Source organism: Mauremys reevesii, linkage group 7 (assembly GCF_016161935.1).
Source record: "Mauremys reevesii isolate NIE-2019 linkage group 7, ASM1616193v1, whole genome shotgun sequence".
NCBI classification, from domain to species: Eukaryota; Metazoa; Chordata; order Testudines; family Geoemydidae; genus Mauremys; species Mauremys reevesii.
Window position 1 is genome coordinate 87,917,149 of NC_052629.1, and position 18,369 is coordinate 87,935,517.

Consider the following 18,369-nt stretch of genomic DNA (forward strand, 5'->3'; position numbering starts at 1 on the left):
GGACCCTATCCCTTCCCTCCAGCATATCTACCTCTCCCCGCAGCTTAGTGTCATCCGCGAACTTGCTGAGGCTGCAATCCATCCCATCATCCAGATCATTAATAAAGATGTTGAACAAAACTGACCCCGGGACACTCCGCTTGATACCAGCTGCCAACTAGACATTGAGCTGTTGATCACTATTTGTTGAGCCTGACAATCTAGCCAGCTTTCTGTTCAACTTACAGTCCATTCATCCAATCCATACTTCCTTAACTTGCTGGCAAGAATACGGTGGAAGACCATATCAAAAGCTTTGCTAAAGTCAAGATATATCACGTCCACTGCTTTCCCCATATCCACAGAGCCAGTTATCTCATTATAGAAGGCAATCAGGTTGGTCAGGCATGACTTGCCCTTGGTGAATCCATGTTGACTGTTCCTGATCATTTTTCTCTCCTCCAAGTGCTTTAAAATTGTTTCCTTGAGGACCTGCTCCATGATTTTTCCAGAGACTGAGGTGAGACTGACTGGTCTATAATTCCCTGGGTTCTTTCTCTTCCCTCATGTCCAGGGACTTCATTGCTTTTGGTGGGAACAGCCTTGGATGCCACCCCCACCCTCATATGGTCCTCCATGCTCATATTGGGATCCCTGGGCAGCTGATCGCCAGCAGTTCTCCAACCCTCTCCTATCAAGAAGCTCAACTCAAGCTTCCACTCCCCAGCACACCACTCAACAGGAGGAAATTTTTGAGGCTCAGGAGGCTAGGACAGAGAAAGGAGCTACCCCCTCAGACTACCATCTTGTCCCCTCTTGTCAATGAGGCAGTAATGCCTTCACCTCCATCTATGGCTGATGATTTTTGGCAGTGTCAAGACCTCATTAAACATGTGGCAGACTCCCTGCAGTTACCTATTGAGGAGGTCAAAGAATCTCAACACAAGCTATTGGATGTTGTTCACTCTGCGATGCCATCCAGAGTTGTCCTTCCTGTTGACAAGGCTGTGCTGGAACCTGCGCGATGCATTTGCCGCACACTGGCCACAGTAACACCTATGTATAAGAGAGCCAGTAACGAGTAGTATGTTCTCACCAATGCCTCTGAGTTCCTGTTTTCCCACCCTCTACCCAACTCTAGTAGCTGACTCAGTGAATGAACAGAGCAACACTGGTGTAAGTCCATCCTACATGACAGACACCAGAAGCACCTGGACCTTCTGGGGAGAATATCTTATTCATCTGCAACCCTACATTTCCACATCACAAATTGCCAGGTGCTGATGGCCAAAAACAATGTTACAAAGTATGCAAAAATGTGGTTCTTTGGTCTCCCTCCAGACCAAAAGGAACAATTTCAGGCTGCTATAGCTGAGAGATGGTTATTGGCCAGACCATCTCTCCAGGTGGCTTTGGATGCAGCAGTAATGGTAATGCACAGGGGCATCCTGGCTCCAGTTGTCTAGTTTCCCCAGAAAAGTCTGGAATATGGTAGAGGACTTCCCATTTGATTGACTGAAGTTGTTTGCGGAGAATACTGATGAATTGTTGAATACAATTGAAGATTCTAGGGCCACTACACTCCTGTGAACAAAAGGAAATTCAATACATTACAAACAGCCCAAAGATCCCACCTGGTGCAATGGTCTGGAAAGAGAGACAGGTTCTGGAGAAATAAATCCTCTAATCCACCTGACAAAAGTTTGCAGCATGCTTCATCTTTGAAGCACCAGTTTTGACAGGATGGTTAAGGGTTTCAGCCCTCTCATCTCTTCAGCTTGTCAGCTGCAACGATTTGCCTGCCTCCTCCCATATGGAGACTGACTCTTCCATTTCTGACAAACATGGGAGCATATCACCTCAGGACACATGTGTGCTGGAAATATCGTCACTGGGCTACATCATTCATTTTATCTCCCTCCCTCCTCCTCATTCCCCTCCCCTGTCCCTCTTCAGAGACCCTCTCATGAGTTCTTATGAAGACAGGAAATAAACACCCTTCTTTGTATTGGAGTAATAGAGCTAGTTCCCGGTCAGCACAAAGGAAAGGACTTCTACTAAAGGTACTTCCTTGTGCCAAAGAAAAACTGAGGGTGGAGACCATCTTAGATCTAAGACTCTTATACAAATTTTTGAGGTCTCAAAAGTTCAGGATGGCGACCCTGACAGCTGCTATTCTGTCTCTAAATTCAGGGGATTAGTTTTCAGCCCTCGACCTTCAAGACACATACTTCCACATAACGATACACCCATTCCACAGGAGGTTCCTGTGTTTTGTCAGAGGCTGGGATCACTTTCAGTACTGGGTACGATCATCTGGACTTTCCTGGGCTCCAGTTGTTTTTTCAAAAGTTCAGTTGGTAGTGGCTGCCTACTTGCATGATCAGGCAGACACGGTATTCCTGTACCTTGTTGATAGACTGTTCAAGGGTTGATTGTGCCAAGAGGTGTTGATTGCCATGTGGACAGCACATTCTCTGTTCTTGGACTTGGGTCTTCAGTTGAATTGGGTGAAATTGACACTGACTCCCATACAGAACATACAATTTATAGGAGCATCCCTGGATTCCTTGGCATCCAAGATCTTCCTTCCCATGGACAGGTTCATGACACTATCAGACCTTGTCATAACTATGCAAGGGAGCCCTCAGACTTCAACAGAAACAGTCTTTGACTTCTAGGTCACATGGCGGTTGCACTTTTGTGACAGAAAATGTGAGATTGACTCCATTGTTTCCAGGGATGGCTCAGCTCAGTGTACTCACCAAAACGAGACAGCCTGCACAAACAGGCATCAGTTCCTCAGCAGTGAAACACTTCCTAAGCTGGTGGAAGGTTCATCGCAATGTAGGTGCAGGAGTTCCCTTTCTTCAATTAACGCTAACCATAATCATGGATGCATCTCTTTTAGAGTGGGTGAGGGCACACCTCGATGCTCTCAAGGTACAGAGCAGATGGGCACCCCATGAAACCACTATCCATTTCAACCTGTTGAAGCTTAGTGATCAGAAATGCCTGCTTTCATTTTCTGCCTCTCATCTAAAATGCCATCTATTCTGTTCAAGAGGGAGTGGGGCATTTAGGTCACAATTCCTTGGGGAATACCTTTCTTGGATGAAGAAACTGTTTTATACCTTTTCCCCAAAGCCTCTGATCCTCATAACGAACAATATGAGACAGGACAAATCCACAGTTATTCTAATAGTGCCAATGTGGTTGAAGCAGGCATGGTTTCCTTAACTGTTTCACCTAGCTCTTTGTCCAGAGGTAAGTCTTCCGATCACTCCTCAGCTCCTTTCCCAGGACACCAGTCGACTGCTGCATCCCAATTCTGAGAATTTTCCACCTCAAGGCTTGACTTCTTGATGGTTCATAGGATTAGAGTCAGCCTGTTCTACAGAGGTACAACATATATTACTAAATAGTAGGAAAAATTCTACCAGAAATACTGACCTGCAAAAGTGGAGAAGATTTAGTCACTGGTGCAAACTTCAAGGAGTTGTTTCCAAATCTGCCTCACTTCCAGTTATTCTAGATTACATGCTGCAACTAAAGAAAATGGGACTGTCAGTTCTCTTAAGGTTCATTGAAAGTTTTGCATACCACAGTTGAGGGGTTCTTGCTGTTTGCTCACCCTACAACTATAAGGTTTGTGGAAATCTTTTTTCACAGGTGAAAGTTCCTTCCCCAGTTCGGGACCTTAATTTAGTTCTTAAAAAAAATCTCATGAAACCTTCCCTTGAACCAATTGCAACCTTCTCCTCACAGAATTTGTCTGTGAAGACAGCTTTCTTAATGGCTATTACATCAGCCACAGAGTCAGAGAAATTGGGGCCTTAATGGGAGGCCCCTCTAAAACAGTATTCTACAAGGACAAGGTTTCCTTACAGCCACACCCCAAGTTCCTTCCTAAGGTGTCTTCTGAGTTTCATCTGATTCTGATCATTTACCTACCAGTTTTCTTTCCAAAACCATATAATTCCAATCAGGAGACTGCTTTCCATACTCTAGATGTGAGGAGGGTGTTTAGCCTTCTATGTAGGACGAAATCATTTTGGAAATCTCTTAGACTGTTCTGTTGTTCCTACCCAAAGACTATCAAAATGAATTTCTGGATGTATTATTGCTTGTTACGGTGGTGCGAGCATTCCACCCTCTTCTGGTGTGTTAGCTCACTCTACAAAGTCACAGTTTACATCTATAGCTGTACTTGAGAATGTCCCAGTATCTGAACTCTGCAGAGCTGTTACATGGTCATTGGTACGTACGTCTCCAGACACTATGTTCTAGTCAGCGCTTCTAGATCTGATTTGGCAGTTTGCAATGCAGTTCTGGACTTGATTCCAGAGTTCCCTCCTCTTTATAGGGGATACTGCTCAGGAGTCATCTGAAGTGGAGCACTCAGGATCATTACTTGAATAAGAAAGAGAGGTTACTCACTGTGTGCAGTCACTGTAGTTGTTTGAAATGTGTCTCCCTATGGGTGCTCCATTACCTGCCTCCTTTCCCTCTGCTTCAGAATTTCCTTCTAAGACTCAGTGGTGGAGAGGGAGCTGAGGATGGTTCACTTGTGCAGCTTGATATATCCTCAGTGCAGGGCACAAGGATATCAACAGTGCATGCGTGGGCAGAACAGACATTGCTAATGACAAGCTCCCACCAGAGGTACATGAGGCATGTGCCCGCACCTGAAGTGGAGTGCCCAGAGGGAGACGCATTTTGATTAATTATATTTAGTGAGGAGGGTGAGTAACTTCTCTTTCAGTTTGACTAAAAGGATTGGAGTGTAGTCCTCAGTTTTTAGGTGTCCAATTTGAGACTTCTATGACCTGTTTTTCAATTATGTCCAGTTCCACACCATTCATGTGTGATGCCTGGCTGCTTGCATAAATCAAAGCTGACAATGTAATAAAAATGAGGCTTAATACAAGAAAATAATATTTGATTCATATGTATCCATTTTTAATAGAAAATAAAAGTAACAAGTAATGTAGTTACAGGTACTTGCCTATATATAAATTCAGATATTGTATGTCAGTGCCACCAAGTGGTTAATTGCAATAATAAGCCACACAGTTCAGAATTTAGATTGAAATAGTCTCCTTAAAACTGTAAATAGTGATAGGACTATCTGCCTTCAGAGGAAATCCATCAACATACATCTGAAGGCAGAATTTGGCCACAGACTGTTTGGCCCTGTGTTTGGAGACTCTCTATCATAAGAAGGTGAGTTCAGGATAATCTCAGCATAAGATCTGAATTTCTTTGTAGTATTCTTATTCGTTTGTTAAACACCAATGGTGTACAAAACACAGAAGAAGAAGTAGTCCCTGCTCCAAGGACCATGTGATCTAAGTGGACAGACAAATAAACCCAGAGCATGGTCCTGTTGTATAGGTTATTATGGATTTTAAATATAGTTTTATGATCAGTGTATGACATGTTTCTTTCTTAGTTTTCCTCTTGGAAGAAGGGGTTTGAAAGAAGAGAGGGTGATTGCCTTGTGCACCAGGCCATGGATGTGAGAGATGTGCAGAAATAAGGAATACCATGGAAGAAAATAGGAGAAGGAAACAAATGGGGCGATAAGAGAGAGGGTTAGGGAGAAAAAATAATTTCTTCCTGATATGCATTTGTGAGCCTGTGTCAGATCATTAAAGTAACAACTTGAACCCAGGGTCCTGTGGTTGAATTAATTTGTTTTATTGTAATATCAAAAAAGGAAAAGTAAATAAAGCTTTTAAGTGTTTCTAATAATTTTGGCAGAGGACACCAGAGTTAATTCCTGCCCACCAGTCACAATGTACCATTGCAGTAATTCTGAGATAAAAGTGCAGTTTAAGGGAACCTGACAGACCATAAATAACAAGGACCCAAACGGACACAGTACATGCTCAGTGTAAGGACTGGTCCACACTGAAGTTACATCAGCATAGCTACGTCTCTCAGAAGCGTGAAAAATCCTCACCCTTGAGAGACTTAGTTAAGCCAACTTACAACTTGGTGTAGACAGCAATAGGTCGATGGAAAAATTCTTCTGTCAACCTAGCTGCCACCTCTGGGGGAGGTGGATTACCTATGGCAACAGGAGAACCCCTCTCATTGCTGTAGTAAGTGTCTTCACTGAACTGCTACAGCAGCACAGCTGTATCACTGCAGTTGTACCACTATAGGTTTTAAATGTAGACATAGCCTTCAGCGTCTTCTTTGGGCTCTTGCTTTTGAAATGGAATTTGACTTCATTGGAGCTATGGCGATTTACACCAGCAGAAGGACTGTCCTGTTGAGTCTTAGTGCAGGTCTATGCTAAAAAGTTAAGTTGACGCAGCTCCGTTGCTCAGGACTGTGAAAAATCCACACTCCTGAGCGAGGTAGTTAAGCCAACCCAACCCCCAGTGTAGATGGGGTTAGGTTGACAGAAGAATTGTTCTATCAGTCTAGCTATCTCCCTCTAAGGGAGGAGGATTAACTACAACAGTGGGAAAACCCCTCCCATTGCTGTAGTGAGTGGCTTCACTGAAGTGGTACAGTGACACAGCTGCAGCAATGGTTTAAGCATAGGCATAGCCATACTCTTACCCCAGGATTGTTGACATAGCAGATTGTGACTGCTCTTTTTATTTTAGAGTAGGGATTTTCTCTGGTAGGTGTTGTTGCTCCCGCTTATTCTTGTACATTCTTTTGTGTGCTGGTTGCTTGCTGTCATAACCGCTAATAGCTCTATTTCAGTTGTGCTTCATTTGCAATAGGTATTTTGAGAAGCATTTAGGTTCTTGTCCTGGATTGGCTTTTTTTTTTTTTTTTTAGTTTGTTAGTTTCCAGGAGCTGCTGAGAACAAACTGAATTCAGGAGCCTCCGAGGACAAATTCAACTATCATAGGTTATGTTGCCTAATATCTGGCTTGCCCTGATGTCATTTTCTTACAGCTGTATAAAGTTCACTGTTTAAAAAGTATCAGATGTGGCCATTAGGTAATTTAATGTGCAGTTATGGCTTTGAAATTATGATTCAGTTCTTAGTAGACAGGTTAGCCTCTGCCAGTCTCTTGTTAAACTGAAGTGTCTAGACTAAGCAAGTCTGATGAAATTGATACCATAAATGAATTGTTGTGCATTCATTTGTGGTCAGCCGCTGTCAGTATGGAATACAATATTTTTATGTTGAACTTATCTTTTTTTTTTGTCTGAAAGGTTTTTAATTTCTTTTGAACTGTACTCCATCTGTACTGGCTTTTAATGTAGCTCCCCAAAATCCACTAACTGGTATGAATGTGGGACCAGATTTTGACTCCCCCAGACCTGCTCACTTCTATTAGATTGTTTCTGTTGTTTGGCTAATGATATATTTTGTTCATCTATTACTGTTACTTTTCACTAAAATAATAGAGTAAAGATCCCATTGATAAAGAATGCTGTTGGGTTCAAAGCTTTATGCACAAAGGTTGTATGAGTACAATCTGTCTAATTTGCCAGTTCAGACCTTTTCTGTGTGTTTTTTGTTACTTAAAATGTGGCCTTCCTTCAGTTGCAACGTATGTTTGATGTAAAGGTGGTTTGAGCAATGAGAGACACTTTTTTTGATAAACTATTGATCGTGAGTAATTATATTGTCACACATGGCTAATTTAATATTATTGTTACTGTAGTTACCAAAGCACATGGCAAAATCAATGCAGTTTACACTGGAATGATGCTGTTACTTACTATTCTCTGTTTGTATTAATCTGTTACAACTGACCTGAGTGTACTCTGTGGCAGTGTTATGGGTTTCCCAGCATAACAGAATTACAAAATGGCCAACATAATAACGGTGAAAGGCAGTAATAATGTCAATATCTCCCAAGCATTTTGAAACCATCTATAGTGACCATCAGAGATACCAGGGTGGTAGTGGGGTAAGTTGTTAATAATAATGTGTAAATATTAATGCAATTTAGAACCTGTTAAATACACCTCCACCCCGATATAATGCTGTCCTCAGGAGCCAAAAAAATCTTACCGTGTTATAGTTGAAACCGTGTTATATCGAACTTGCGTTGATCTGCCGGAGCGCGCAGCCCCGCCCCCACAGAGCTCTGCTTTACCGCGTTATATCCAAATTTGTGTTATATCGGGGTAGAGGTGTAATTAGAATGATCTTGATATTATAATGGAACACATTATAAAGCAAGGACTTGTAGTGTTAGAGATAACCCTCCATTCTACTTGGGTACTGTTATGGTCTCATAAGTGCATGAAATCTAGGCATCAGTTCTAGCAAGGTTACTACATGTTCATGATTTCTTCCACTACGCTAGGAATAGCAATTGAGAGGAATATTATTTTGGACTATGGTAAATTCAAATGAGAATGAGTTTACCAATATGTTTTGATGTATAAAACACAACTGATTTTCAATTCTGTACGAAGCAGAACATCCTGTGAGAGACGAGGTGAGTGAAGTAATATCTTTTATTGGACATGTTGTGACATATTAGACTTAAATTATGTGGCAGGAGCCACAAAATTATGTATCAGAGGGGTAGCTGTGTTAGTCTGGATCTGTAAAGAGCGACAGAGTCCTGTGGCACCTTATAGACTAACAGAAGTATTGGAGCATAAGCTTTCGTGAGTGAATACCCACTTCGTCAGACGCATGTGGTGGAAATTTCCAGAGGCAGGTATAAATATGCAGGCAAGAATCAGTCTAGAGATAACGAAGTTAGTTCAATCAGGGAGGATGAGGCCCTCTTCTAGCAGTTGAAGTGTGAACACCAAGGGAGGAGAAACTGCTTTTGTAGTTGGCTAGCCATTCACAGTCTTTGTTTAATCCTGAGCTGATGGTGTCAAATTTGAAAATGAATTGAAGTTCAGCAGTTTCTCTTTGAAGTCTGGTCCTGAAGTTTTTTTTGCTGCAGGATGGCTACCTTTAAATCTGCTATTGTGTGGCCAGGGAGGTTGAAGTGTTCTCTTACAGATTTTTGCATATTGCCATTCTGAATATCTGACTTGTGTCCATTTATCCTTTTACGTAGGGGTTGTCCAGTTTGGCCGATGTACATAGTAGAGGGGCATGGCTGGCACATGATGGCATATATTACATTGGTGGATGTGCAAGTGAATGAACCGGTGATATTGTGGCTGATCTGGTTAGGTCCTGTGATGGTGTCGCTGGTGTGAATATGTGGGCAGAGTTGGCATTGAGGTTTGTTGCACAGATAGGTTCCTGAGTTAGAGTTACTATGGTGCAGTGTGTGGTTGCTGGTGAGAATATGCTTAAGGTTGGCGGGTTGTCTGTGGGTGAGGACTGGCCTGCCTCCCAAGGCCTGTGAAAGCGAGGCGATCGTTGTCCAGGATGGGTTGTAGATCACTGATGATGCGTTGGAGATGTTTTAGCTGAGGACTGTAGGTGATGGTCAGTGGAGTTCTGTTGGTTTCTTTCTTGGGCTTGTCTTGCAGCAGGAGGCTTCTGGATACACATTTGGCTCTGTTGATTTGTTTCCTTATTTGTTTCCTCGTGTGGGTATCGTAGTTTTGAGAATGCTTGGTGAAGATCTAGTAGGTGTTGGTCTCTCTCTGAGGGGTTGGAGCAAATGCGGTTATACCTCAGTGCTTGGCTGTAGACGATGGATTGTGTGGTGTGTCCGGGATGGAAGCTGGAGGCATGAAGGTAGGCATAGCGGTCAGTGGGTTTTTGGTATAGGGTGGTGGTAACATGACCGTCACTTATTTGTACTGTGGTGTCTAGGAAGTGGTCTCCTCTTTTCCTCCCTCTTTGGGACAGGAGCAGATTTGACTTAAATTTGGGAAAAGGAGGGCTTGAATTCCCTGTTCCCCATGCTGGTGACCTTTGAGAGCAACCAGCTGCCCCTCTGCATCCTGCCGTTGCATCCATCAATGACAAATAGGCACGTTTCTGCTAAAATGCTCAGTAGTGAAATGGTTAATGATATTTAAAATACCATCATATTTTAGAGATAATACCCATTGAGATGAATATGATAATTCACATCACAGAGAGCTATTGTTTCAGACCGTCTGCAGACAGGTTAACATTTCCATTTACGTCATTAGTGTACATTCAGATCTCGTGCTGAAGGTTATCTTTTAAAAACATAATGGGTGAAATCCTGGCTTCACTGAGTGTTGTCAGTATCTACAATGAGTCTCAGATTTCATCCAATGTCTACAGATGAGGCATTTTTCAAAGATGAAAATGTAGACTCTGAAGCATAGTTATGTGGCAATTAAAAATATAATGGTATTATGTAATCATTTATGCAGCCTCGCAAGCATTGTTTTGTGTGTGTGTGTATGGGGGGAGAGGGAAGAATATGTTGCACAATGATCAGCTATAATAAAAATGTTATAAGAACTTCTCTAAAACATCAAATTAGTCATTATTTTTATTATTGTATTGTATTGTATTTTAGTTGTATAGCAATGGCACCCAGTCACAGACCAGGACCCCATTGTATTAGGCACTGTGTACACATACAGTAAAAAGATGGTCTCTGCTCCAGAGAGTTTACAATCTAAATGCTCAATCCACTTTAGTTTAAAAACATATTCCTGGTCTGAGCCCCTACTGGAAACTTCATCTGGGAAAGCAAACTAAGAAGATAATAGAAAAAAAATTAGTTCTATACAAAGAATTCCAATGTTCAAGCAGTTGATTACTTTAACAATTCATCAAGTACAACATGACGTTAACAATGAATTGCATTTACCAAAAAAGCAAGAACTTAAAAATGGGGAGAGAGGAAAAACACTTTTGTGTTAATTATTTGTATTGTAATAGTGCTAAGGTTCCTCAACCAGCATCCAGGTTATTCTGTTGGGTTTTGTGCAAACATATTGGAAGACCCAGTCCCTGGCCCAAAGTCTGTATGGAGCGTACATTTTATCAGACCCAATTCTCTGGAAATCTTGTGTGTGTATTAGTTTTGTTTATACTTTTCTAATATGTCAAATAGGTCAGCAGCGGCTGTTCAGTACGGGAATGCACAATGTTTACATTTTCAGATTGTAATTTTTATAAAGGGAGAGAATGTAGGGAAATGCACAGAAAAAAGTTATGACATGGCTTTTTATTTGTTTTCTTGACATTAACTAAAAAGTTCAAACTGCAGGTGGTGCTGTGCCTCTGTCCATATTTAAATAATATTGCATTTATATTGCCCTACCATTCATGTGTGTGTAGAAAAATCAACTAATTCACATATTGTACCAATATAGATCTAGTAGAACAGACTATTGAGGCCATTAAATTGGCACCACCCTGATTTTGCAGAGGTATAGGATGATGTTCATCCCTTTGCTGAATGTGTCTAACTCAGCTGGAATTTTGGAAGTACATTTACTATAATTACATGATATGAATGTACATTTTATTTCTTTCCAGATTCGTGGCTTTTTATCAAGATTTGATAATGTCCTTCCTGTCAGCCTTGCATTTGACAAGTGCACAGCCTGCTCTCCCAAAGTAAGTCTGAGTTGCTTGTATTTTATTTCTGAATGTACAATATTTTACAATCAGGTTTTGTGGCATCTAAGGTTGGTTCACTCAAAGACACTTCTTTTTCTTGTTTCTTTAGGATCTGGGATCTAACCCAATACTTATTCCTATGTTCTGGCTACAGATTAAATCATTTTGGTCTGCCTCCCCTCTCCCTACACTATTTTCTGGTTTTCCTTGGGTTACATAGAGATGTCAAGTGTGTCACCTACTGTCTCTCTACATAAGAGTTTCATGCTGACATGAATAAATACATTACATTATGGGCAATGTTAAGAAGCCAGTATAATGGAGCTTTCCCCTTTGATCTTCAGTGAAAAGGCACCAAGAACAACATGCTGCTGTACTGTTAATCCAGACACATTATGAAATAGTTTAAAGTGTACAGTGGAAGAATCTTTCTTTCTTTCTTTCTTTCTTTCTTTCTTTCTTTCTTTCTTTCTTTCTGAAATGATTTCTGAAGTCTGGTTCTGCCTCTTTTTAACACACTTGCACTGGGTGCCTTTTGCAATTAGAGAAAGTGTGAATAGCTGATGTTTCTTGATAAAGACTTGTATGTAGAGATAAAGTAAAAATTACCTTTATAACTATGTAGTATTGAAGAGGCTGCTTAGTTTTCATGCTAGTGCTGACATCCTGACTCGACTAATGGATTACAGCAGTTGCTGGGATTTTGAGTTGAACCTTGCCAGTACATACCACTTGTGTGTCTGTGTGAGGCCTCTTCCTTGCTGGATTGTTTTCCTGTATTGTATCCTTGAAAAGTTTCGTTGGCAACTTTTCTGGGACTGTGTAGTGTAAGTCCTAGTGATCTTTACTGGGATATCTCAATATGAAGAGTCAGTGGTTTAAGTCAAAATTTGGCACACATGGAAATGCTATTAATTCAGTCAAGTTTTGTGTACCCAGAGACTCGCTGCAGGAATTTCTTTCCATTCTCTACACTAAACTCATCCTTCATATTCCAAATACAGATCTTGAGAGGCTAGGAATTTTTTTTTCTTTCAAGATTTAGAGTTCTGTCTTGCAGAAACTTCTGTTGATACAGTATACCACTCACTCCTTTAGTGTAGCTTATATGTTAGTCAGGCCCTCAAGGACTTTTATGTGCATATTCTCTTCAAAAACTCCAGTGCTAAAATTACAAACTTGTAGTAATGTTGGGAGCACATATCTACTCTCTTGAGTGACTAAGCAACACAGTGGTAGTTAAAAACAGTCATTTTCTCTTTATTTCCACTTGTATGTTTTTGCAGAGGTACTCTATGGGTGTCATCCTAGGTGTTTTGTTTTATAAAAGAAAGATAGTCAGTTTATCCTGTTTGTTTTGAAAGTGCGGAATCTGATATTTCATACTAAATTTGTCTGTCCACCTAAGTAGCTTTTTCACCTCCTGATCATCTACCCTATGACTAGAGATACTCTGATGAGTGTACACTCACTCACACCCCAACCATTAAATTAAATGCAGGTATCAGTTTTAGTTTGCAAATGATTTCCTCTTGGTGGTCATTTTAAAAGAGCCCTGTTTTATATAAACAGACCTGATGATTTAATAAAAACTGACTTGGATTTTAGCAGCTGTACTATTCCCATAGAGATCACTTTTCATGCGGTTTGAGTATTAAATTACTTTTGTGCTGAAAAGGTTGTTTCATTGGTACATGTATTTCCTTACAGTAGAAACACAGCATTTGTTTATTTGGCTAACTCCCTTTATTAGCATAGGAGTATGTCACCCCCTATTATCTGGAAATCTGATACTAATACTTTGAAATGACAAATCCAATTATATTTTCATGTTGGTTTTGTATGTGAATTTTTCTTAATGCATAAACTTAGCATAATTTCATCATGGCTCACATCAGAGATGCTCTTAATTTTATGTTCACTCTCCTGTGCTGTAAATGCTTTTGTAAAAGCTGTTTTTTGGCATTATTGAACCTATTTTAATGTTATTAATTTTCCTTCTTCTGTCCCCAGTCCCATTCTTGCATTATCATTTTATACCTCCTTTTAATAAAAAGAAAAAAATAAAATAAACAACCACAAAGTTAAAATTTAACAGGTACAGCTGGTAGATGCTGAAGAGGCAGCTAAACTGCCTTAACATTTGGAATTAGATTTCATTTCATTTCACTTTGACCTAGAAGACCCCCAGACATTCAAGCATCAAGTTATCCCTTATCTGTCCCAAATAGGCTGCATGCCAAGGAGGCTCTCATTTCTCTGAGGCAGTTGTTCAAGAATATTGGGATGATCACAGCAGGGAACCACTGTATTTTTTTATTTTGGCCTGTTTTTCCCTCCTATGATCTCCTCCAACCTTTATTAGTGCTAAACATGCTAGAGTGGCAAGCTGACTCCTGCAAGATTAGTGACCCTGCACTTTCAGTTTGATAGTGGGTGCATTAGAGCAGTGTTACTGGTACATGCCTTATAGTGTCTACAAGTCTCACCACCACTGGCCTGAGGAGGAAAAGTCCCAAGTTCTTCAATACAGAATAAGTCAGTTTATGATAACAAGTAGTGTGTTTCATGGGATAAAAGTTTACAGTTTATTAAATGTTGTGGAGATAAAGGTGTCTGTTTATTCTATTTATTCCTCAGTTGAAATAGGGAGGAAAATCAGGCCACCTGCTCCCGGGGAGTGTTCAGATACTATGGTGAAGAGCACTACTACAAGTGCTTAAGTAGGCAGATGGAGCCCAGTCCCGCAAACAGTAATGCATGCACGTATCTTTGGGTGTGCTAGTAGTTCCATTGACTTCAATGGCATTATTGTTGTCCGCAGTGTGGAGCACCTTATTAGCTGATTGCTTGAGAAGATTAATGAAGAAGCATCGATTCTATAAAGCTATTAAATTTCCTTTTTAATCATAACTATCAATTTTACAGTACTGTTCAGTCTTCATTATTTTTTGTATTTCATTGCAAATAAATAGGGCCCTTCCAAATTCACGATCTGTTTTGGTAAATTTCACGATCATAGGATTTTTTAAATTGTAAATTTAATTATTTCAGCTATTTAAATCTGAAATTTCATGGTGGTGTAATTTGCAGGGGTTCTGACCCAAATAAGAGTTGTGGGGGGGGAGGGTCACAAGGTTATTGTAGGGGGGTTACAGTACTGCTCCCCTTAGTTTTGCGCTGCTGCTTCAGAGCTGGGCAGCTGGAGAGCGGCGGCTGCAGGCCGGGAGCCCAGCTCTGAAGGCAGAGCCGCTGCCAGGAGCAGCGCAAATGTAAGGATGGTATGGTATGGTATGATATTGCCACCCTTAAACCTGTACTGCTGATGGCGAGGCACTGCCTTCAGAACTCGGTGCCCAGCCAACAGCCGCCACTCTCCGGCCGCCCAGCTCCAAAGTCAGCGCGAGACCGTGACCCCCCCACCATAAAATAACCTTGTGACACCCTCCCCCCCCCCCGCAAACTCTCTTTTGGGTCAGGACCCCCAGTTTGAGAAACACTGATCTCCTCCGTGAAATCTGTGTAGTATAGGATAAAAGCACACACAAGACCAGATTTCATGGTATGTGACAAGTTTTTCATGGCCATGGACTTGGTAGGGCCCTATAAATAAACTATCTGAAACATAAACTTACTCTCAGCTACCCTTCTCCCATCAGAATCGCTGCTCATGCTTATTCCTAGTGTTTCAAATAAATACCATTTCACATGTTTTTTTTTTTATTTTCTAAAAATAAGACTTAATTGTATCCTTACTAACGTGGTTGCAAACAGAGAAGAACCCTTTCAATTGTAGTTTGTGATAGCAGACCAAATTTGGCAGAAAAGCTTTCTGGTAACACAAACAAGATAGTGCTGTAAATGTTACTAAAGGAATATGACTAAAGTGAGGAAAATGCAGTTAAGAGGCATTGATGAACCAGAGCCCTGATCCTGGACTTTTCTTGTGGAACCCTGTTGACTTTCAAGAAGTTGATATGGCGGAATATCTTCCTTGTGTCTCAAGATATCTCTCAATCTTTCCTGACGGTCTTTTAGAGAAGTGAAGATGATATATTTTATGTTTTAAAATGGTTGAATAAACATTATTTAACAAACATAACATTCCTGTGAGGTAGGTAAGTAGTATTTATCTGAGGGAAATTAAACATAGACTGAAGCATAGTCTACACTGGTATGGCTACACTGACAAACCCTCCTAGTGTAGACACTGCTTATACTGATAAAAAGGTGTTTTTGGCAGTGGGTTTTATACTGGGTTGGCGAGAGAGTGTTTGAAATACATAGAGAGAGTCCCATATGACATAAACTAAGAAAATATCAAGACAGGACTGTGAGTGTGACACCTCTGGGGGGTACCCAAAGTTGTGAAGCACCTCGCTAATACCTGCCTTCAGTGTGAGGAAATCTTGGCTGTGCCTGCTGGGGGTCAGTTCCCCCACTCTACCAACCTCTGGCAACAGAAGCGCTGCCTTCCAGGCCTCTGCAGGCCTGGCTCTTTCTGTACATGTTAACAATAAGCACACTCCAGCACCTGAGCATTCCGAGTGTCCCCCTGCAGTGCCCAACCCCGTTCCACTGGACACTCTCAGAATTCACAGACCCACTACTCCCAAAGGAATAGTACACACCTGCTTACCAGTTATACCTCAGGATCACCACACTGCTCAACACACAGCATTTAAATATTTTTAGTAAAGAGTAGTAGTTGTTTGTTTAACAAAAAATTAAAGAAGTAGAATTAATGGACACAACTGGGTACATATAAAATAAAATCGTAACATGCTTTTTAGAGCCTAAACTTAACAAACGAGACATTTTTTCTCAAAAAGGTTAGCTCACCCAAAGTTTCTCTCTGTGTTAAACAGCCAGACCAGCTGTGATCCTCCATTTATAAGACAAATCAGCTGGCAGCTTGTCCCCTGGGTGAAGGATAAGTGGGTGTACCTCTGCACGTCCAGATATATTTCCAACATTCCATTGTCTTCACTTGTAAAAAAAAGGTAATTTTGCTTGTTTCCTGTCTAGAATCTCCGTCTAAGCATCTCCTGCCTGAAAGATACTTGTTTATCACCTTTTTGTGACCAGCCCCAATTCACAACCCTCAAGAACATAATTTACAGTATATAAACAGAAGTTCTTACATAGTATCAGTACACATATTTTGCAGTGATTGTGATGTGCACTGACATACTGGTTTTCAGTAGAGAACTAGTATGTAAATACCCTTATGCAGTCCTGTACCCTCTGCCAGTTGGCACCAAGAGGTCCCTGATTCACAGGGTGAGCAACGGTGAAATGTATTCCTTTAGAGTAGTGTACTGGCAAACATGGTTAAAAATCTTAAAACCTACATCAGCACAGAACATAACCCTAATGATGATGTGACTATACCATGGAATGGAGGAAGAGGGGAAGGTATCAATGGGCAGGATCAAGTTTTTATTATTTGTGCAGGGGAGAAATAGTGGGCAGGCTAAGCATGAGCATGAATTGGTAGGAATTTGGGAGTGAAGTAACTTTTTAATGCACGATCTGAAAGAGTGGGTCTCAGTCATGGGTACACATACCCCTGGAGGTATGCAGGGGGTACATCAACTCATCTAGATATTTGCCTAGTTTTACAACAGGCAATATGCAAAGCACTAGCGAAGTCAGTACAAACTAAAATTTAATACAGACAATGACTTGTTTATACTGCTCTATATATTATACACTGAAATGGAAGGACAATATTTATATTCCAATTGATTTATTTTATAATTTTATGGAAAAATGAGAAAGTAAGCAATTTTTCAGTAATAGCGTGCTGTGACACTTTTGTATTTTTATGTCTGATTTTGTAAGCAAGTAGTTTTTAAGTGAGGTGAAACTTGGGGGTACGCAAGACAAATCATACTCCTGAAAGGGGTGCATTAGTCTGGGAAGGTTGAGAGCAAATGATCTAAAAGACTCTCTGGGATATATAACAAAGTACAATATACAGTAGAATGGGTGTATTTTGTTCCATAATTTCTCAATTAGTCCATAGCAATGAGTGGAAACAATGTGATACTGTATGCAGACAAGAATCCAGGCAATGATACCAGATAAGCCTCCTTGCCCATAAAAGCCCCACACTAAATAAAAGTGAGCACACACAATGTGGGGTAGGGCACACCAAGCATACGCCCCGTCTCAATCCCCACTGCTTGCCAGAAACTACAAACCAGGTGATGTTCTCACAGCATTTGTTGGTTGTTCAGAGAACTGGATACCTTTTGGAGGCAGTTGTGGAAGCAATTTTTGTGATGATATATCACTGGGGTCTGTGAATGCTCTCAAATCAAATTCAGGCAGAGTCACAAAAATGCAGATTTACTAACTAGTACTAGATGATTCAAGTTGTTACTACGACACCAGATAGCATACCAAAGTCAGCAATGCAAGACAAAAATTTGGGTTTCAAGTTACAGTGGTTTATGCTATAAAGGAAGTATGTTACTTTTTAAATATTGGTCAGATCACCATCAGGAAAGCTATCCAAAATATTTACAAGTAAGTTTTGCTTATAATGTCTTATTTGTTATAAGTCTCATGACAATCATGGATTCTTTCCAAGCTCTGAAAATGAAAGTACTGTAAATATACTCTTTTTTGTAAACAGTTGTTTTAGATCCCCTTTTCCATCCAATTTACATAGTAGTTACACCTTTGAACTACTTATGCCATTCACAAAAATTTATATGTAGTAGTAAAATTCTAGTTGAAGAGTATTTTAAGTCATGTATTTTAACTATTTTAAGTCCGTACACCTTTTGTTTTTCTGAACTCATTTCTGTTATTTTGATGACTCTATTCCACACTCTTCAGAAGTGCTAAATTACCAGATGCAAAGATCAGATTAATTCCTGGTGTAACTCTATGACTTCAAAGGAGTTACA

The 18,369-nt window shown here is 40.6% G+C and overlaps 1 protein-coding gene across 8 annotated transcripts in view; it reads left to right on the forward strand.

The window, feature by feature from the left end:
- ATG7 (autophagy related 7) overlaps positions 1 to 18,369 on the forward strand; it is a 301,957-nt gene that overhangs the window by 99,046 nt on the left and 184,542 nt on the right. For 7 of the 8 annotated variants that reach the window (XM_039547597.1, XM_039547600.1, XM_039547598.1 and 4 more), the window contains one exon: positions 11,363 to 11,443. In XM_039547597.1, the coding sequence (XP_039403531.1) occupies positions 11,363 to 11,443 (81 nt within the window). Of the gene's footprint in view, positions 1 to 11,362; positions 11,444 to 16,314; positions 16,442 to 18,369 lie in introns of those variants that run through there. The other variant, XM_039547604.1, reaches the window with a different exon arrangement.